Genomic DNA, 21,735 nt, shown 5'->3' with positions numbered 1-21,735 from the left:
CAGAATTAATCTCACAGAAGCAAACTCGGCAGCATCGAGGCTGCGGCTTTTAGTGTGGCGGTCGCTCTGCCTGAACATGAAATAGGAGCTAATATAAAAATCCATCTGCTGTGTTTGAAATACACACCGGCTGCTACTCAGTCCTGTCTGACATTCCAAACATCAACAGCGGGGAAAAGTGATTTGGGGGTTAGTGGCCATCAGTACTTGGCAGGGGTTCAACAACAGGTGTACTCCAAAAATCCATTCAGCCTGGGCACCAGGCATGACAGGGCAGGTGCTTGAAGCAGCCTCCGTGCAGGAGCGCCGGGCCCTGGCTTCATTCTTTTTATCTGCGGACCATGAGGCCCTTCTGTGGACCAGCACCGCTGTGGGCATTTATTCCAAGTGGGAGAAAGGGAGTAAGAAAAGAAGCCTCTATTTGGGTAAGATGAGTCGCAAGTTCCAACTTTCAGGGAAGTGACTCTCTTCCTGGCTCCAAGGTCTCTCACTAGGGAACCTGCTTTCTAAGTAATAAAGGTGCTCATTCTACTCTGTGAGAGAACTTAAATAAATGCCTATTTAAAAATTAAGCCTCCTGTTCCAGAAGTAATTCATAGTGGCAACGTGAGCTGTCCAGCAGATAGGGCCAAATTAAAGAGAGAAAGAAAAACTCTTTCTCAATTGACTAGAAAGGAGACGAGGTCCCTGAATGAGGTCTTCTATTTAGGGTAAACTGAGTCAACAGGCCACATCTCTTAGGCTTACATTGTGCGCCTCATAAGTTGGGCTTAGGCTCCTCCAAGATCTGCCCTGCCACTTAAGCCCATGGAGATCAGCCTCGGAGCAATCAGCTGGGCACAACAGAAGGTTTCTACTTATATAGTGGCTTAGCTGGGCTGGGAGGATGTTCCCGTGGACCAAACACGCCAGCCTTTTGGTTGTCTTCTCTGCCGGTGCAGTTAACATGAAACAGAGAGCCTTACAGGCAAAGTCAAGTTTAATATCAAACACATGATGCTGTCAGATGCTTTGGGCCTTTTGAGGATGAGGAGAGACCGACTGTCACCCTGAGTGACATTTAGCTTCCAGCGTGGCTGAAGCTACTTAGAATTAGGCTGGACCCTAACTCCAAACCCAACTCCTTGTTATCTGAAGGCAGCACGTCTGTTCCCAGCACATGGACTGTGTTAGCACAACACCATGTCTGTTATAATGGGGTTTTTAAAGCCGCCTGTTCTCCACCTCCTCCCTCAAAGGACTACTTAAAGAATGTAGACCTTTCCCCTCCCTTGACCCTATTCCCTCCAAAAGAGATTTGTATGTTGTAAAATTATCTGAATGCGGCAGTACTTCCTGTCCTGAGTGTGCTTAGTTGAATGTGATAAAAGCCTCATAAAAACAGATAAGTTAATTCCTTCAATTGCTTTAAATGAAGGGTTGGGTTGGGTTTGGGTTGGGTTTTTGGGGGGTGGGTTTTTTTTTTTTTTGGTTTTTTGGTGTTTTAATTTCAGGGCTCTGAGGGAAAGGAGGTGTTTGGTGACATCTAGTGTCCATTTTGGACTTCCTCAGGCACCATTACCCTCAGCTTGGCTGTGTGGGGGGATGGGCAGGGTTATTTGGGAGGTAATTCAGGGGAGTAAGTGGGGAGAATATAGGCCTGGGGCGCAGGCTGCCCAAACAGTGTGATGAAACTGATCAATGCCTGTCAAAGAGCAATTACTCACCTCTGACCTAACCAAAGGGGGCGAGTGAGGGGGTACCATCGGAAAATATCTTTTCTTATTTATGATGATATGAAAGAGAAGCAGAACCTGTCCCCACCACCCCATTTCATGTTAACAAGCAGGTCACCACCGTGCTGTGATGACGAAGATGATGATGATGGTGTTTTCTCTCATTAATAACCCCAATGGGAGTCTATAGAGTTAGGAGGATGGGAATGGGATTTGGGGTCAGCTGGAAGGCAACGGTCATACACCGGTCAAATTCAGTAGAGGCCATTCCTTTCCCCCAGACAGGAACCAATCGTCTAGAACAAACCCTGGCAGCCTCATTCCTTCCAGGTAATTTTTATAAATGAGGGGACACCCATTCCAAGAGAGGACAAAAGGGAGAGTATGCTTGTGTGTGTGTCTGTGTGTGTGTGTCTGTGTGTGTTTGTGTCTGTGTGTGTGTCTGTGTGTGTGTGTCTGTGTGTGTGCATATGCATGCATATAAACCTGCTACCAAGAGCCCCAATTGCATATCAACCCTATCCTCCAAACCCTGGCCATTTATTATAAAACCCATCTTTTAAAAAGAGAAAAAAACGCATTTTCCACTTTACTCTACTTACTCTTAAACTGTTGTCCTGGACAGGAGCCTTCACTTTCTACACACAACACACACACACATACACACATGCACACACCTTTCAGTCAGGTGGAAAGTCCCAGATCAGATAATTACCATGAGGCCCAGACAGAATTGTTTACCTAGAACCATATAAGCCATGGCAGGGTTAGGTTAATGCTCAGAATCGCCTGATGCTTTACAAACTCCAGTGTAAAAAAATTCCAGCCATTTATTTTGCGGTGAATTTATAACAAACGCTGTTAAAGCCTTCGTCTTTTGACAGAGGTAATAATAAATTCACTGTTAAAGACGGTAGTTTAATTCCTTATACCTCCAATACTGCACAGAATAAACCATATTCATCACTGAGTAATTTTTTACCACATAAATCTTTAAAACTAACCGGTGAAGGCTGTTGAGACTGAAATATTGTGAATTTATTAGATATGCCCATGTAGTATTGGATTCAGAGGTTTCCATTCGAATATATTATGGGGAAAATTTGTGTCTTTAACTGTGACATTCCCTCCATTTCCCACTGCCAGTATTATAACAAGCAGCTCCTCCAGAGTCAACTGCACGTTTATTAGACAGAGATTTAGTAATAAACTCCTCACTAATCTGCCAAAGAGGCTGGATGACATTTCGGTGAGATGCTCTATTTAAAAGGAGTCACAAAAGCTTTGTTTCTGTTAATTATTTTCTCAAAAGGAGCTCAGCCTCCCCAAACCTCTGTCTGCCAGGCTTTCTTGGTAGTATATGGGTCCAGTTCTCCAACCAAACTAGCAAAATATTAAAAGCAAATTATAACCTCATTGCAAACATACAGGGGAGTAACTTCCACGCAGTTTATAGAATTAGTTGGCGGGGGTGGGGGGGTACTTGGGGTAATTGGTTAGAACACAGAAAAGCCGGAATTAGCAGACATTGCCAGACGTATGGTATTTAAGGGCTAATAAAAAGATTATATTGATTCTCAAACTAGAAATAATAGACAATGGTTTCAGAAAACTCGCTATTTAAAAACTTTCATCTTGACATATGACACATTAAAGATACAATTAAATCCTCAGATTTGAGCAAAAATCCTTTTACCCTACCATATTAATTTTGAGTGAAAATCTGTGCCTGTTAGATGAGAATATTCTGAATCTTCCTTATGATTTGCTAGTGAAGTGACATTTAAACTAACCAATTGATTATATCAAATTGTAATGCCCTCTCCAGTTTCATTAAGGAAACAATATTGCCAGGATGAAAAATATTTTTTTCTTTTAGATGCAGAAATGTGCATTTTTTATTTTATTTTATTTTTTTTTTAAGCAAAGAGCTTCAGCATCTTCTCTGTTCCCACTAATATTCTGTATTTGGGAAGAGTTCCAGATACTAAAACTTCCAAGGAGCATTGTGAACTAAGATTCTTTTTTAATAAAATCAAATCAAATAGGTTTTTAACTGTTAAACAAAGGAGAAAAATCTCCTGGCGGTGCAAGACTGCAGCCCATCAGAATAATTGTTAAAAGACAGAACCCGGCTAGAAAGATAAGCATAATACCAGCAATTAATATTCAGCATTTCACATTATAGTCAAGAGGATGTGTTTTTCTTTGTGATGTGTCTCATAAGCTAAGAGTGTTGGGAGCCAGACTCTGAGCTCTGTCTTCTTTTTGTGCATGAGGATTAAGGAGAAAAAAAACAGCAACAACAATCCTGCTCCATCTGTAAATGAACAAACATCTTGATTTTATAGCTATTTGCTTTGTAAAACTGAGGAATGAAACAAAAATTACTGGATGCCTAAGTAACACTTTAATTTCGAATTCATTTACGCTGTAGCTATGTAGTTGTCACAAACCATAATGCAGTATTTAATTAAAATAACACAAGTGCATCTAGATATGTCCTGGGGTAGCTATCACCAAATTATAGTCTATGCCATCCGTATTTTATTTATGAAATGGCAGATTCTAAGGTGCAACTAGGCTGATACAACAGCATAAACATTTTAGACCTGCATTTTTATAAAAGCTCTTTTTTTTTTCCTGCTGTGTCTTTAAATATTTTCCTTCTTCTATCGTTCTGGGCTTTTTTTTAGTGACATTGTTTTGATGTCGATAAAGATCTCGCTTTCTAACTCTTGCTTTTCAACTATTGACCTCCTGAGTCTTCTGGCTGTGAAATCCCCAGTCTGTTGTCATGAAAAGGCTTGAGTTCTTAGCAAAACTTGGACGTGGACTCCAAGAGGGTAGGAAAAAAGCAAAACCCTTTTCAGGCTCAGTGTGCTTGTTCCCATACAATCTTCCTTGCACCTTTTTTTTTTTTACCTATAAATACCCATTATAGTTTACACGCTTGCTTGCTCTACTCTGTGGATGTTCACATGCAGACATACGGCTCCTTTTCATAAACGCATAGCATCTATCATACACGCACCCACCATCTATCTCCTCGTTCACATTGGCTGTCCCATCCACCTCCTTGTCTGCAGAATTATGTTCAGCAAGGTCCCGATTTATAGGAAATAAATAATGAAAATGGAACAGACTGGGAAAGATAATCGAAACATTCAAATTGTTATTTTTCACTGTACTTTCCACAAACAGAGCATCTATAAACACCTAGCAAAGGTGTTGGCCGATTCCAAAAAAGCAGTGCTTTATGGAACATCCTGACCGACTGGGTCTCTACACTGAATCTTTCCTGTTCTGTCTCTCTTGCTTTTTGGTGCTCCAAGATCTGGCCATTTTTAAATGGCAAATGATGCCATGCTATTATTTTCATTCTTCCTTCCTATAATGACAAGTTTTTGTCATCATTCATCCTCTATAAGACAATCCTAAGAATTTTAAAACAGAAACAATCATTACAAGCAACTTTTTAAAGAAAATAGCCCTTGTAAGTACATTATAAAGATATTCCAGTAATGGTATCAGCAGATCACAGCCTGATCCTGCAGCAAGGGTCTTTTGGAGAGAGGGTTTCTTATACACACTTGTAATTATTTTAGCCCCTTTCACAGGTCACATAGAAAGTTAATTTCAATTGCTGCTAATTTCCGTCCAACAAGAGTGCGGTACTTTAAGCCACCCAAAATAATTGGATTCAAAACAAATTTAGGAAATTGAGTGTGTTAGAAAGCAAATAAAAATATCCTTTTGGTAAGGAGGAGGGTGGAAGTAGTAAAAATGGCCTTTTTTTTCCCTCCCTTCTTTCCCCTTCACAACTTTGCATTAAAGTTGCACCTACAGCTAGAAGTTTGTCCGTGAAAAATGGTCATTTTGTTTCTCTCCTCAAAGAATGTTATTAAAATGCTAATTTAAAAGAAAAAGGAGTTAAATATCTAGCGATGGTGCATTCTAATTGCAACCATAATGAGCTCTCTAAATGTGCGTGCCCCTGACACACACAGAGCATAAACAGCAGTAAACAGATCATTAGTACCCGCGTTCATTTATTCTGGCGACCTTACCATGACCCCACCGAGGGTAGGGTGAAAAGCAGGTGGATCTGGCTGTGACACCCCCTAGAGGGATCCAGGAAATGAAGCTATAAGCGGTTGTCATGGAAACGCCTATGTGTGCAGATGATGTAACACACCGACAGGCTGTAGGGCTCCGCAACTGGGACGTTGCCTTTCCCTCGCCGGAACAATCTTGAGGACTAAATTATTCATTTCTTTAATTCACAAAGCAAAAGGAATCCTAATTTTCTTGGTGATGTGCAACTCTCTTTCATTTGTCTAAGGTCTGGAACGTGGCAACTTATCATCCCCTCTTTCTCTGAAACCTACCCCAGCTTCCTACATTCTAGCCCCAAATCACTGAATCTGGCAAAATCAAGTGGGGGACGGGGGAGGCAGAAATCTGACGCTCAACACCTGTACCTTAAAGAGAGAAAAACCTAAGTTTTGAAGCTGAAATTAATAATACAGACAGTGTCCCTTTCTGGTGAGGGCATTTAGTTGACCAGGGACCAAACATATACCTGTCCTGAACAAGATGGCTTTGTCTGGAACAGGGCAGAGTTAAGCCAATACCCAAAGAGGAAAGCATAAAGCAGAGTAGGCACCAGCCCCAAATGAACACATCACCCTAGCAAGGTGCAAGAAAAAGAGATAAGAGAAAACAAGCATCTGCTCACCCCCTCCCATGTCCAATTGAGGGAATCGAGATTAATAAAAATAATTCTTTGGAGAATGATTCCACTCTATCCTACCCTGTTTTGTACCAAACAACCTCAATAACCTTCCGGCAATAGTAGAATAACGTTTCTTTTTTTTTTTCTTTTTTTTTTTTTAAGGAAGCAGAAAAGACGATCTCTGGAAATTATTTTAAAATAAAAAATATCTTGGCCTGTGCCTCCCCCCCCATTGCACTTTAGATGAACCTGTGATATTGTAGCAATGGCCCTTGAAGTGCAGTGGGGAGGTGATTTAGGAGAATATTAAAGGCAATGTGGAGATTCAAGGCGCCTCTCTCAGGGAGATCTGGAGAAATACGCAGCACAGATGGGCCGAGCAGATTAAACATTTCCGTCACATTGTTTCCAAATTGTGTTGTGGTGCCTGAGGCTGGTACTGCGGTCAGAGCAAAACAGAGCGGTGCAGAGCTGTGAGCTGCACAGTTTATGGAATACATATTAATACGCCGGTCTCACATGGTATCACAATTCTATCAGCTCCGAAATGGTGCTGTCTCTATTGTTCCTGAATTCTGCACTTGGCACCTTGTTTTCTCCCATCTGCAAAGTGTTTACCTTCCCTTTATCCTTTCTGTCTTTTTTAGGCAAAGTTCAAGTTGTATGTTTCTTTCTCATTTCTCTTCCCACCCCCCCCCCTTCTCTTCACCGTTTAGGATTTTTCTCTCCCGCACAGCCTGTGTTTTGCACACACTTTCATCACCAACAGTGTCCAGTGTGTGCACGGGTCCTGCACACCAGGCTTCGGGCCTGAGGCTGGATTTCCCCTTGCTTTCAGGTGCTCTCAGACCCCTCCCCCCATCTAGCTGACACATTCCTCCGCAGAACACTCAACTCTTGGCTGTCCAGTTGTCACCTTATGCCCTCACCCACCCAACTGTTGTCACTGACCACCCAGCCTCTCCTCACCCCCTTTCTCACACTCCTATGCCTTTCCCTCCTCCCCAGTCCAGGCCTGCCAATCTCCAGGTTAGCAAGTTCCCTGAAATGTAACAATAAGTAAAACTGGTTCAATTGAGGCAAATTTAATGATTCATTTTTATTATGATTGATAGACCAAAACTGAATAATGGAAAAAAGAGAAAATGATTGCCAAGAACTTAAAACATGGTGTCAGCCTAGGGAGGCTGCCAAGCTACCCAAGGTTTCAGCCGAGCGCTGAGCTCCAGTCCTCTGACAGCTTCCAACCCCACTAATCCACCATCCACCCGACTGACCACTTCCTTTTCCCTTCTGCAAAATCTCCCCACAAAACCACTTATGCTGAAATATGGCCACCTGCTTGTCTTTGGTGAACAATCCTTATTCCCAGCCTTGCTTTTCTCAGCAGTTGGAAGGGTGCTGAGTTAGAGCCCTCAATTTATTTAATAATTTATGATATCCTCAGAAAGCATTAAATTTCCTAAGCTGGATTTTAGAAGTAGAGAAATTGTGGGCCAATCCAAAGTAAAAATACAATGTTTTTGGCCGATCCTGGAATATTACAATCTACTCTGCTTAGGAATTCGAATTTCCCATCTTTGCTAATATTGTCGGATGCACAAACACTGATAAGAGAAATAAGCAATCATAAACCAATAATTCTGTGATTGATTGGCCTTTCCCATACATATATCAAGCTTCTATTGATCTTTCAAGTCAGGGGCTGATTGATTGTGCTCTTGAAGAGGAATTCTCTTATTTACAAGCACTGGTATAGTGAACTTTGATGGTTAAAAGAACAAAAGTATGAGACATTTTCCGGGAATCTTGTTCCACAGAGGCTTATCGAAGCCCAGTTCAATGCGAAAAGAGAACATTTCTATCAGGAACATTCTCAGGGCAGACAGGGTCAAGCAGCTTGCTCCAAAAGCCATCACGTGGATTTGAATGGGAGCTATTGAAAGACGTCACAGCTAAAGAGATGGTGCCTTAGTGGTACACGTGAAAGTAATGTAACACTGTACATCAATTATACTTCAATAATAAAAGAAAAAGAGAGAGAGGGATGGTGCCTTAGAAGGAATGAGGAAGCTTGGTCAGCCTTCAACCTTAGAAGGAACAGACTCTGAAGCTGGAGGGCTGAAGCCTAAGAAACCCAGCATGGCAGAAACAAGGATTCTTGACTTCCTTTCACTGCTTTTAAAAGCTGGGGGGAGGGTGGAGTGGAGAGGCCACCCTGGGCCAAAGTGCAGATCCAGACCATAAAGATCATTGTATCCCCCCCGCCACACACACACACACACACACAGCACTGGTTCATAAACTGTAGAGGGTTCATAAACCCTTTGAGAATCTGATGAAAGTTCTGGATTTCACCCCAGGGACAAGACATAAAGACATATAGACACGTGCACACAAAATTTTACACCAAATTCAAGGAGTTCAGAGAACCCTTCACGTCCATCCATGGACAAGCCAGGGGTTCACAGACTCCAGTTTAAGAATCTGTGCCCTAGAGGATGGTGCATTCCTTTTGTTGGAACAGCCTAGGATTCACTGAGCCTAGAAATTGAATCCTCATCCCAAGACAGGATGGTCATTCCAGGTCATGTCTGTGCTACTCCAGGGGAGCCATGGAAGAGCTTATACAAATAGGAACCAGCAGGGAGGAGAGAAATTAAAATGTAGCAATCATGGAGTAGGGGTATTTAATCTCTTTTAAGGCTTATGATAGGCGCCTGCTGGTTTTCCCCCTGATATCCCCTGACACCTACTGACAGGGTATTTGCAGCACCACACAGGGACTCAGGGCCCTGTGACAGGAGGAGCAGTGAGGAGGTCCGTGATAGTCTTGAAACCATAAACAGCAATAGGGAACCACTAGAGGCAGAGTCAAGCTGTGCGACATGCCCGTGGTTGGTGGCCATACTGCTTTTTGTTTATAGAATTTGCTATTCTTTTTATGGCAGGTTTGGTAGGGTTGTTTTGTTTTGTTTTTTTTCCTTTTGATGGAGATTAGCAGCATAAATCCTTTTATGGCAGTGTGCAATCCCCCATAAACACTTTTGATTGTTGCTGATGGTGAGTGCTGTGTCTGTTTCAAGTTCACTCAATGTTCTGCTCATCTAGGCCAATAGCTTCTCCAACCAGACAAGGGAGTCCAAGTAGCCAAACTTTACTTTCATGATTCCTTCATTTGGGGAGTTCAGGGAGGTGGAACAGGGTGGGTGTTGAGGGAAACGGATGTCTAATCAAGCCTAGAAATATTTATGATGAGAACAAACCACACGGTGCACTATTTTTGAGTGAAAAGCTTCCATAAAGACTTCGTGACAATAGGCAAGTGCTGATGTAAAGGGTTTATTTGCTTTTTTTTAAAACAGCTTTTTATATTCTTATCTAAAGCATCTTGTGTTATGTAATTAACCCCTTAGCTATACCATACACAATGTGTACAGAGTTAAGGAGTGAGGAGCCTGTGCAGTTCTGATCCCTTCCCATGGTAGGCATGTATCCCCACCTTGGAGGTAGAACCACTTCCTCATTGAGGATTTCAGGTCTCTTGGGAGTGTCTCAGCATTTTTCTGGTCTTTCTAAACATCCAGGCAGGAGAGTCAAACTTTATTGAAGACGTTGATCCCAGGAATTCAGTCCCGTCTGCCATCCAAAACTAAAACCCAAGAATCAGCAACTTAATAAAAATGCAATAAATTAGCACCTCTAGACAAGAACAGAGTTCATTCAGAGCTGGGGTCTGCCTGGCTGAGCCAGTACTCTCTCCATTTTAATAGTTTAATAAAAATTAGCATAATTAACGAACATCTGTATGATCCAGAGTGGTGCAATTTGGCACTTGGAAACGAGGGTTTAAACATGATTGCTGTGAGTTTAATGTTGTTTTAATTCTTTTTGGCACTGTGCAGTGAAATAAACGTTTGGTGGTGATAGTTCTCGGCCGGATCTCATTTGCATTTTTCTCCCTTTGATTATGAGCAATTGTGGACTCCCCAGCAATTCATCAAAGTAGAAATTATTTTAAAATACCTCGTGGTGTTCAGACTGGGCTGGAGCAATGCATGGGAGGTGGTAGTGGAAGAGAAGCCTAGAAATTTTCCATTCATGCTTTAAATATCTCAGCCCTGCAGCCCTTTTTGGGTATCCAGCCAAGGGATGAAATCTGGAAAAGCCAGTCAGATCCCAAGACTTGTAGGTGCTTTGATTAAGCTCCTAGGCTCCCACAGCAGGGTACTTATGGTCTCTGAGACTGTGCCATCCTCCTTATTCTCTGCCTGCTCTTTTGTTTTGAAGGGCAGAGTTGATTTCACTCATTTCAGTTCTCAGCACTGTGGTGAGGCTTCTCCATCTGCGGTCGGCAGGGTCAGTGTTCCCCTCGAGCAAGAGCACACGGCCTGGGAGCCTGGTCTTTGCAGGTGTCCTGCTGAGCCTCATCTGCTTCCTGTTTGCACCCTCTTCGGGTTGGCAGAGAGCACCTTCCTAAGGCTTGGTCCCTGCTCCTAGCATTACGGCTAAAGGCAGATGCTACAGAGCATGAGTCGAAGTCAGGAGTCTGGGACAGTCCCTACGGAGGGAATGCCTGGTCTGAGCCCCTCAGGTGATGAAGATGACACCATATGGCAGGTGGAAGACCACCCTTCACACGTGTGTCAGCAAGTTGACTTCGATCAAAAGACTATCAGACGACACTGTGCCCACCCTCCCGCCTGTGAGGTAGCAGAAGAGCTAAAGCTAGGGGTTTTATGAGTAACAGTACGAGAGGAAGACAGAATATGTGTCTCTCTCACAGCAAGGCTTTGTGGAAATGGCATTCCAGCAACATGCTAAGCGAAAGGCAACGCTACAAGAAAACTTAAGGCAGAAACTGCCCTAACTTCAGTGTTGGAAAATGGACAGTAACATAATTTGTACGGAGAGGAGTTTAAAACATCCTGACAGGCAGAGGCTGAGGGGCTCTGGGTAATTTCCCACAAGGCAATGCAGACTGTAGGGAGAAGTTGGCCTGGGGGAGAGCTGGGGGCATGAGAAGGTGTGGGGAGACAGTGGGCTGGGTGGTAGACACATGCAGTTATTTAAGACTGGTTCTTAAAAGGTAATTCCCCATTCTTTTTAGGATCAACTCAGCCTCCCTTGGTATGGCATTTGAGGCTCTCTTCATGGTATTTAGGGAGCCATTTGGGGAAACTGTCTCCAAAGGCAGTTGCTCTTTTCCTGCCACAACCAGTTCAATCACCAGGGGAATATCTTGGAGTTAGTTGACACTAAATCTGCTCAGCTGAAAGAATAAATCCCACTGCTCCCTTCATTTCTTCATAACCTCATTTAACAAGTATTTTTTGGCCCCTGTCTGTGCCAGCTACCATGCCGAGTGCTGGGAGTAGAACAGCAAACAAAACCAGCAAAGTTCCAGCTCTCACGGGACTTTCCACCTGGTGACTGGCAGTGAGACAAAGGCAGCAGATACAAGGCAGTGTGATGAACTCATGTCCAGGGAAGCACAGGACACAATACACAATACAGAGTTGCAGCCCCCACACAGAGAGTGGCAAAGAGAACCTTCTAGAGAGTCTAGAGAAGCCCAGGAATTGAGATCTGAAGGCTGCTTAGGAGTGAGCTCCATGAAAGGGTGAAGGGAAATAGGAGCTAAACAGGCAGAGGAAAGGCTCCAAGCTAAGAGAGCCTGTGGCCCATGGGAGTAGCAGATACAAAGTCTGTTTTACTAAGGGTCCACTAGATTTAGGGGGTAAATGACAATGCTGAATAGTGAACAGGACCAGGTCATGCACAACCTTGTCCACCTTATTAAGACATTGACAAGAGGCAGTGGGAACCTACTTAAAGGTTTCAAGCAAAGCAGTGATTTTTTATCAATGTGCATTAAAATGATTCTGGCCCCAGAATGAAGACTAGATTGGAGGGGAACAAGAATGGAGATACAGAAATGAGCTTGGAGGTTTTTTCTGTAGTCCTCATGAGAAATGACAGTGACATGACAAGGGTATTGGCAATGGGAATGGAGAGAAGTGGATGGATTCCCGTAATACTCTGAAAAGAGAATCAACAGAACTCAAAGCCTGACTGGAAGAGGAAGGTGCAACTGGAAATGACTCTTGAGTTTCTGGCTTGACTAACAGAGTGCATGTGTTACCATCCACTGAGATAGAGAACACGGGAGGTAGAGCTGGTTGGGAGTAGGAATGGAGACAGAAGCAGGATGATGGGTTAAATTTAGGATATATTGAGTTTGAGCAGCTTGATGGACATGCACTTGGCATTAGGACCAACACTTAGATCTGGGCTGGAGCTATGGTTGTGAGTCATTTACATGGTGGCTAAAGCAAAGAGGTATATCAGATTGCTCAAGGAAAGTGCATCAAATCAGAAGAGGGCCAGGACAGAATGCTGGAAACAACCACATCAAAAGGAAGGATAGAGAAAGATGAGCTTGCAAAGGAGAATGAGAAGCAACCAAGGAGCTAAGAGGGAAGCCCGGAGAGTATAGTTATCACAGAAACTAAGAAAATAAAAAGCCTCAAGAAGGGTCCATAGTTGCCAGCACTGTTGAGAGATCAAGTAAGTTAAGGACCGAGAAATACCATAGAATTTGAGCAATCGGAGGTTATAGGAGACCGTGGAGAAAAAGTGTCAGTGGAGTGATAGGAGCAGAAGCCTGAGTAGAGAGGCTTGAAGGTGGAACAGAAAGCAAGAAGTTGGGGTAGAAAGTGAAGCAAACTCTTTCAGTAAGTTTGACCGTGAATTAGCATAGATGAGTAGAAATGGGAAGTAGGCATGAGGTGGGGACTATTTAATCACTGTTTCCAAAGACAAAAGAAACTTGAATACATTTCATGCTGATGAAAGGAGCCATTTATATTAGAGGCAGAAGTCAGACTCCACAGAACCTCACCTCTAAGAAATAAAGAGAGTGGAAGGGTTACAAGGCCATGTTACCAGGGAGAGTCTTCAACCGTAGCTGCGGGACCTTACGCTCTCCTAGCTTTAACTTCCTTTTCTGGAAGAGTAGGGATAATATCATCTCTCCCCTATGTTGTGGGAATATAAATGTCTGATGCATAGTAGGTGCTCTAAACATTAGATTCTTCCCCCAGAAGAGTTGGGAGGTTGAGAGGCACAACAGTAAAGACAGGCAGGACATAGGAGCCCACATGATGCTCTTATGTACACATGATGAGAAAGAGTCTTAAACCAGAGGAAGGACACCTCCTCCACTTTAATGGGAAGGAGGGGTGGTTGTCAATACAGGTAAGTTCCTCTTTTGGTGGCTGAAGGTTGACACATCTGATGGCTTCTCTTTTCTTTTTGAAGGTGGAAAAGAGGTCATCTGTTGGAAGGGTGGGGGAGGCAGAGCTGGAGGAAGGGAGATAAGCTATCCAAAGGAAAAGAAGGAGGACTAGTTGACCTGGAATTTTGTGTCACCAACCTGGTTTTCTTTCTTTTCTATTTTTTCCTAGTAGAATTCAACAGCCAAGTGTGTAAAAAGACAGCTTCATGGTAGCCCATATGCAGTCGAACTAGAATATATGATATTCCCTATGTATTCCTAAATTTTACTTCCTTTAAAAGAAAGAAAATATTTTCTGGTGCTTTCAGAAGCAGTCCCATAGTGTTTAACATCTGCTATGCTTTTGAAAAGCTCTTCTGGGGCGCCTGGGTGGCTCAGTTGTTTAAGCGACTGCCTTGGGCTCAGGTCGTGATCTTGGAGTCCTGGGATCGAGTCCCGCATCGGGCTCCCTCCTCAGCAGGGAGTCTGCTTCTCCCTCTGACCCTCTTCCCTCTCGTGCTATCTCTCATTCTCTCTCTCTCAAATAAATAAAATCTTAAAAAAAAAAAAAAGAAAAGCTCTTCTGTATTCAGGGCGCCCCACTCCCAACCCTGTGATTGCTCGTTCTTTTACACCCTCTCATTCCCTTTCTTATTTGCCCCTCTCTGGGGCTTCTATGTCCTGCCTGTCTTTACTGATGTGCCTGTCAACCTCCCAAATCTTCTGGGGGAAGAATCTAATGTTTAGAGCACCTACTATGCATCAGACACTTATATTCCCACAACATAGGGGAGAGATGACATTATGCCTACTCCTCCAGAAAAGGAAGTTAAAGCTAGGAGAGTGTAAGGTCACACGGCTACTAAATGACCAAGTGGGGATTGGATCCCAGTCTGTCTGACTCCAAAGCCCATCACTCTATGCTATAAGCTCCTAGGGAGCAAGCAATACTCTGATTCATCATTATATATCTCATGGGATCTCAAACAGCACTTTGCACATAGACGATGCTTAGTAAATATTATTGATTTGAACTATGACCTGACTCCCTGAATATCTTTAGTGTTCTGGCATTTAGGATGTGCCCAACTTTCTCAGAAGAAGCCATTCCACTCTGCTTGATAAAAGTCATGCTCTTTAGGTTCAGCAATGGCATCAAATATACTAGGTTTACAATGTAGACAGGGAGACAGCAAAATGAAGGTAGAGTTTGCTTTCCTCCTCTGGGAGATTTTTTTTTTTAATCTAATAATCCCATCAGGGGTGTTAAGTCATACTGTAGTGTCGACAAAGAAACCGCCCAACATAATCTCCCATGCAATCACTGTCAGAGATTAACAGAAACGTGACTAAATTCCAACTGAAACCACTCTCTTTTCATTTTTCAGGAGTATAATGCGTATGGCTGGTGGGTAGGAGAACTGAACAGCCTCATTGGGATTGTTCCAAAGGAGTATCTCATCACTGCCTTTGACATGGAAGAAATATGAAGCCCAGGTATCAAAACTATTACCAATAAATCCATTGGTCATGCCTTCATCTCTCTGTGAAGGATAAGAGTTGCCAGTGGCTTTTCTTCACTTCTACAAGTGATGCTAATGATTTACTACTGAAACAAGATGAAGCTGGAATTGTTTGTCCTAAATTGGGGAACTGTGTCGGTTAGGATTAGGTTCAATGACATGTGAAAGAAAACTCAAAATAACAATGATGTAATTAACATAGAAATTTATTTTTCTCTTCCGAAAAAATCTGGAGGTAAATGATCCAAGGTACCCAGATTCCAGATATCTTCTCTTTTTGCTCCACTGCATGTGCCCGACATTCCAAAGCTTACCTCGCGGCCCAAGGTGGATGCTCCAGCTCCAGCTACCATGTCTGTACCCTACCCAGCAGGAAAGGTGAAATCAAAGAAGAAGGGTACACCCACTTGTTTTAAGGACATTTCACAGATGTTGCACACACCGCAGCTTACATTCTATTGGCCAGAACTCGGACAGAAAGATAGACTTATTCTAGGTAGAACCTGTGTCCAGCTTAAAAGTGGAGATGGGAGAGGATTCATTAATAAATAAAAAGAGGAGAATGGATATTTGGGGACAACTAGGAATTTTTGCCACAAGGATGGGTCTGGCTTTTTTTATCCCCAGCTCTCAAATCCAGAGTACCATTTCCCCCAAATGCCCATGTATTACGATATGATTGGCCAAGACTAGGAATCCAGTATGAGGATTCCTATGGAACATAATCAAATTAACTTTTAGGTAATAAAGAATATAGCTTGTGTTTTATGAGCAAGAAACACATCACATTTAAAACAGTGGAGGGAGTGCCTGCTTCGGGTAGCATAGCTTTGGTGCAGAGTGGGTTTTGTTTAAAATTAGGATGGTGATGGAGGGCACCCAAGGCTAGCATGATGTCTCTAGCTCCTTCTTCTAGCCTGAAAGGGGAGCAGCCTTTACTACCGGGGGCGAAGGATGACTTGCATGACAGTGACACAAACTATCCTTGGAATCTTCCAGACCAGGGCCCATTGTAGTGTCAGCAGCAGCTGAGTGGATTCATTTAGGAGGATACATAAGTATAGATCTTACTCTATGATGCCCTTGTACAACCATAAAGCACCAGCTCAGGCCTGTCACTCAAGGTCTGACTTTATGACTTTCCTAACGAGGATTCCATTTCCTGGCCATGAATGCAGAAGCATTGGAATTCTTCTGGCAAATCTAAACACATTCACTCTACTTCACTTCGTCATTTATTTAATGACACAGCTGTTTATCTCCTCTTTCTCTTCGGCCCAACAATTCTACAGCTAGGAATTAATCCTATAGCTACACTTGCACACATGCAAAAGGATATACACATGGGGCGCCTGGCTGGTTCAGTCCATGGAGCGTGTGACTCTTGATCTCCGGGTTGTGAGTTTGAGCCCCACACTGGGTGTAGAGAATACTCAAAAATAAAATCTTAAAAAAAAAAGGGGATATACACACAAGGTTGCTTGTCTGTAATAGCACACCACTAGAATGACCTAAATATTCAGTAGAGACCTGGCCAAATAACTGTAGTACATTCATAGAATCAAATACTATGCAACAGCAAGAAAGAAAAGGAAGCTCTCTGCACTGATGTTGGTAAGAAAAGGAAAAAAAAAAGCAGCAAAGAAGGGTAGGCCTAATGTGTTCCATTTGTGTAAAAAGGGGGTCTCCAAGGGCACCTGGCTGGCTCAGTCCATACAGCATGCAACTCTTGATCTCAGGGTCATGAGTTCAAGCCCCAAGTTGGGTGTAGAGCTTACTGAAAAAAAAGGTGGCAGTTTAGCGGGGCGGGGAGGGGGGAATCTCCAGTTGTTTCTGTGTGTAGAAGATATCTCTGGGAGAATAGAGACCATAGCACTGGTCGCCTCCAAGGACGAAGTGCATGACTGGGAGGCTAGGAGGGAGACACTCTTTACTTTGTGCCTTTTATACCATCTTTGTTTTGAATCATAAAAGCAAATTTATATATTTTTCCTCCTTAGGACACATATCCTTGTCTCTGGCCTGCCTTTATGAAGAAACCGATCGTCACGAGTTCCTATCCCCTACCCCAGCCACCCCACCAACACCATGGACTCTTCTCTTTACTGAAGAGACCCAAGCCTCTGACACCTTGTAGTAAACTGAAAAAACTGCCTTGTGAGACAAGTGGGAAAAGGCACAGTCAGCAGATCTGTTACTACACCTGCCTTGTCAGAGCTCATCCCACCTTTATTTTTTTTCATCCCGCCTTTAAACATATCCACACATCCACTTCTGCCCTCTCCACAGGCTTGTCACAGAGAAGGTGAGAGAGAAGGAAACCTTTGGAGGAGGAAGTTGCTGATTGTTTCATCTGATTGGAAAAGCACAAATAAACTTCATATTTGGTTCCTGGCAGTGTGTGATAGTGTCAAATTTCTTTTTGCAGGGCGCCTGGGTGGCTCAGTTGGTTAAGCGACTGCCTTCGGCTCAGGTCATGATCCTGGAGTCCCGGGATCGAGCCCCACATCGGGCCCCCTGCTCAGCAGGGAGTCTGCTTCTCCCTCTGACCCTCTTCCCTCTCCTGCTCTCTCTCATTCTCTCTCTCTCAAATAAATAAATACTTTAAAAAAAAAACTCTTTAAAAAAAAATTTCTTTTTGCAGTGATCTCAAAAAGGCTAGTTCTGGGTGTTCCTGCCACCTCCAGACAAAGTAGAAAAGGAGAGCCAGAGAGAAAACAAGAACCCAGACGGGGGGGGGGGGGGGGGGGGGGAGGGGGCGGGGGGAACTTGAGATTATCTTCCAGGACAGAATCATCTCTGGAATCCGAGCCTGACTGCTTTCTGGTTGGCTTCTCAGACTTCCTTTGGCTGCCTTCTTGGTGGTTTTTCCTTATGTGCTGAATCCCTGAAATGAGACAGGGCTAGTAGCAAGTCCTTGGAGTCAGCACATTGGAGAGTTCCTTCCTGGCCCTCAGCTCACAACCACAGTGTGTCTTGCATCACAAGTCCCAGGCAAAGGCCAAGGAAGTGCTTTGGGAAGGGCTTATGTGTACACAGCCCCGTTCCTCTTCCTGTGGTCTCATGTTATCTGTGTCTTAAAGAGGCAACAAACATAGTGGTTAAGAACATAAATTCTGGAAGCAGACAGCCTGAGAATAAATCCCATTTCCCCATTTACTAGGGGAGCAAGTTGCTTGACCTACATATGCCTCATCTTCCTCACCTTAGAAAGGGTGTAGTCCATTTCACTGCGTCATTAGGAAGATTAAAGAGTCAACACGTGTAACATACTTGGAACAATGCCTGCCACATAGTAACTGCTCAGTAAGGGTTCGCTATTATTAGGGCCAGTCGCTATGCAGAAATTTTGAAAAATGGGCAACTGCACAACTATAGAAATTTTCTCTCTGGAACTGCCTATTCAGAGCAGCCCTGGGTCGGCAGTAGCCCTCCTCAGATCTGTAACAGCCGTCTTCTAGCCCTGCAGTAAGACACCCATTTCACATCACCAAAAGAGAGAAACTGGAGAGCAAACAGGGATGTTTCAGGGCATTCCAAGTTTCTTAAAAGATTTTTATGCCAGCCATTCACTTCCAGATTGACCCAGGAGCACAAAAAAAAGAAAGCCTTCTGTGTATGTGATGGATAAGGAGGTAAGAAAAGGGGACAAGTGAGGTCAGGGAGGGGAAAAAAATGAGATAAAAGGCAATGCAGAACTGTTGGTAACGTGCCCTCCACTTTACACAGGGTGCTAAAGGAGATTGAACCACTAGGTGGCAGCAGATGAGCAGATGAACCAAAAACAACCAATTGCCTCCCCTTTTAGGAGCTTTTGCACCAATCCCAACCTACAGGTAAGCACAAGGGCATTGTTCTAAAGTAGTTAACAGAGGAAGCAAACAGAACTCCCCCCACACACACCCCCGCCCCAGAGTGATCCCTCCCTTAAAGAACCCCCAGGGATCCAAGGCTGGAAGGCTGCTGGGCTAAGAGAGGAGAAAGGCATTGTGCCATTGCTCTGGGACTGAGAGACACCGGAAAAGGGGGCACCAGAAGAGGAAGAGACGGTATCCAGGACAGAGTCAGAAGGGGGACGAAAAAGGAGCAAGGTGAAGGTAACTTCACTCTCTGCACAGTTCAGGGATCTCTCAGTATCATGGTCATTGGCTTCCAGCATTTAAAACAAAATCCCCTTAGTGCAATAGTGCCTTCTATACCTCTAGGCTTGTGTATACCCATACCACTCACCATTCTGTGGAGGTCTCCGGTGACTGCAAGCTAACCACCACTCAGACCTCTGACCCTGCCAGCTGGAAAACCCAGCAGGAAGAGAAATCAGATTGGCCCTTTTTAAAAGATATAAAATGGACTAATCCGGAATTCAGTCCATCGCCATGGGGTCATCTTTGACCTTGCTACAGGCAGAAAAAGATAAGAGCAAGTCTGAGGGGTTGATAAGACTATCTCCAGGCTGTAGGGCATTCTCTGAGGAGAACGTTCCATAGGAGAGCTTTGGGAAGCACTGGGTTCCTAAGACTTGAAGTGAAACCTCACCCAGCAAAACTGCTCCCCATTCAGTTCAACAGCCACTATTTTAACCAACAGGTTCAGAAAGCAACTGGCTAATCAGATTACCACTTCTCTGTTTGACCCCACTAACCAAATCCCCACTTTAGCGCCTGTGATTAACTGTAACCAGGGCATTAGACCACGTAACTAACCACATGGTATGTAAGATGGCTTCTTAACAGCCACTAATTGCTCTGGCATGTGAAATAGGAGAGGGAGGCTATTTTTCCTTCCCTGATTTTATGTAAAGGAAGGAAAATAAGAAAGGTAAGATCCTAAATTTAAGAAGCAAATGTATGGGTGCCTGCATAGCTCAGTTGGTTAAGCGACTGCCTTTGGCTCAGGTCGTGATCCCGGAGTCCTGGGATGGAGTCCCACATCAGGCTCCCAGCTCAGTGGGGAGCCTGCTTCTCCCTCTGACTCTCTCCCCTCTCATGCTGTTTCTCGCTCGCTCGCTCTCTAATAAATAAATAAAATCTTAAAAAAAAAAAAAAAGCAGCAAATGTATAGGGGCACCTGGCTGGCTCAGTCAGTTAAACGTCTGACACTTGGTTTCGGCTCGGGTCATGATCTCAGGGTCATGAGCTCTGTGCTCCAGCAGAGAGTCTGCTTGAGATTCTTTCCCCCACTCTTCTCCCTCTCCCTCTGCCCCTCCACCTGTGCTCCCCCACCCCTTCCCCCCAGCTCATGCTATCTCTCTAAAATAAAGAAACAAAATCTTAGAAGAAGCAGGAGCCCCAAATGTATAAGGGCGCCTGGCTGGCTCAGTTGGTGGAGCATGTGACTCTTGATCTTGGGGTTATACCACATTAGGTATAGAGATGACTTAAAAAAGTAAAATCTTAAAAAAAAAAAAGCAGCCATTGTATATCTGCCTTTTACAGATAAATAAATAATAATTTACCAAGAACTCGCTGACATCCACTGCATAATCTGACCTAGGGCCCCGTACAGTTGGGCCTGCATTGTCCAAGCTGGTATCTGAGAATCCTAAATACTCTGAAAGCAGTCTTTCAGCTCCATTTCACTATGTTTTCTCTGTCATCCGTTTGGCAAAATAGCATAGACATTGTTTTGCAACCATCTCAATATTAAATTTCCTCATACTGTTATTATCTCTTAGAAATCTGTATTTAATCCAAACCAACTGCACTTCTTCCTCTGGCGAATAAAAACGGGAAAAAGAAGGGAATTCCTACTGCGTCTCCTTCCCGAAACCCAGACAGTTTGATCCCATTTAAAGTTCCAAGGGTGGAACCGACGAGATGCCCGCCCTCCCTTTCGAGGATACTTGATCTAAACATAGCACGTAAGGAACTGCCTAGATTTCAAGTTATCATTCCCTTCTTTTTTTAGCCCTTCAGTTTGCCCAGTTGCACCACCTCACATGTCATTGGGTCTTTGCGAGTGGCAAAACTGAGGATCTGAAAGGGGGTGACTTGAACAACAACAGCAACAAAAAATCACACAAAATCTGCCGGGGAAGAGCGAATGCAATGAAGGACTCTGGAAATTCTCAGTCTGCTGCTTTGCTTACTGAATCGCTTGAGTTGTGCCGCCGTTAGACACCTCCGGTGACACATTTTCAAATTCTACACTCCATGCCCAGCACGTGCGTCACAGTAAAGCAGAGAGCCAGACAATGCCATGATAGTGGGGCGAGGGAGATTCACCCCTGCCTTTAAAAACCCGTTGGAGAAAGGTGGAGTTGAGAGAAGCAAGAAAGAAAAAAAAGAAACCAAAGTAGGATTTTTTGTGGTTGGTTTTTGGTTTTCTTTTTTTTTTTTTTTTCATTTTCAGAACAAAACTCTCAGATGCCAAGGACAGGGGTGCTTTCATCTTTGGCCCCAGAGCAGCCCTCCCCACAGGTTCTCCCCAGCCAAGAGTGGCTCGGAAGGGTAAATCTTAGGTGGCATTGATTTGCTAATT

At 43.7% G+C, this 21,735-nt stretch overlaps 1 protein-coding gene across 1 annotated transcript in view; it reads left to right on the top strand.

Moving 5' to 3' along the window:
- SKAP1 (src kinase associated phosphoprotein 1) overlaps positions 1 to 17,652 on the top strand; it is a 274,429-nt gene extending 256,777 nt beyond the window's left edge. Inside the window, exons 12-13 of the mRNA XM_028089854.2 lie at positions 15,121 to 15,229; positions 17,256 to 17,652. Coding sequence (XP_027945655.1) covers positions 15,121 to 15,222 — 102 coding nt within the window. The 3' untranslated portion in view covers positions 15,223 to 15,229; positions 17,256 to 17,652. The remainder of the gene's footprint in view (positions 1 to 15,120; positions 15,230 to 17,255) is intronic.
- Positions 17,653 to 21,735: the final 4,083 nt, after the last annotated feature.

Source organism: Eumetopias jubatus, unplaced genomic scaffold (genome assembly GCF_037043125.1).
Source record: "Eumetopias jubatus isolate StellerSeaLion01/CBP00866 unplaced genomic scaffold, mEumJub1_p1.0 scaffold_10, whole genome shotgun sequence".
Taxonomy (NCBI): Eukaryota; Metazoa; Chordata; class Mammalia; order Carnivora; family Otariidae; genus Eumetopias; species Eumetopias jubatus.
Note: the sequence above shows the minus strand (reverse complement) of the source record. Positions and strands in the feature narration are given on the sequence as shown.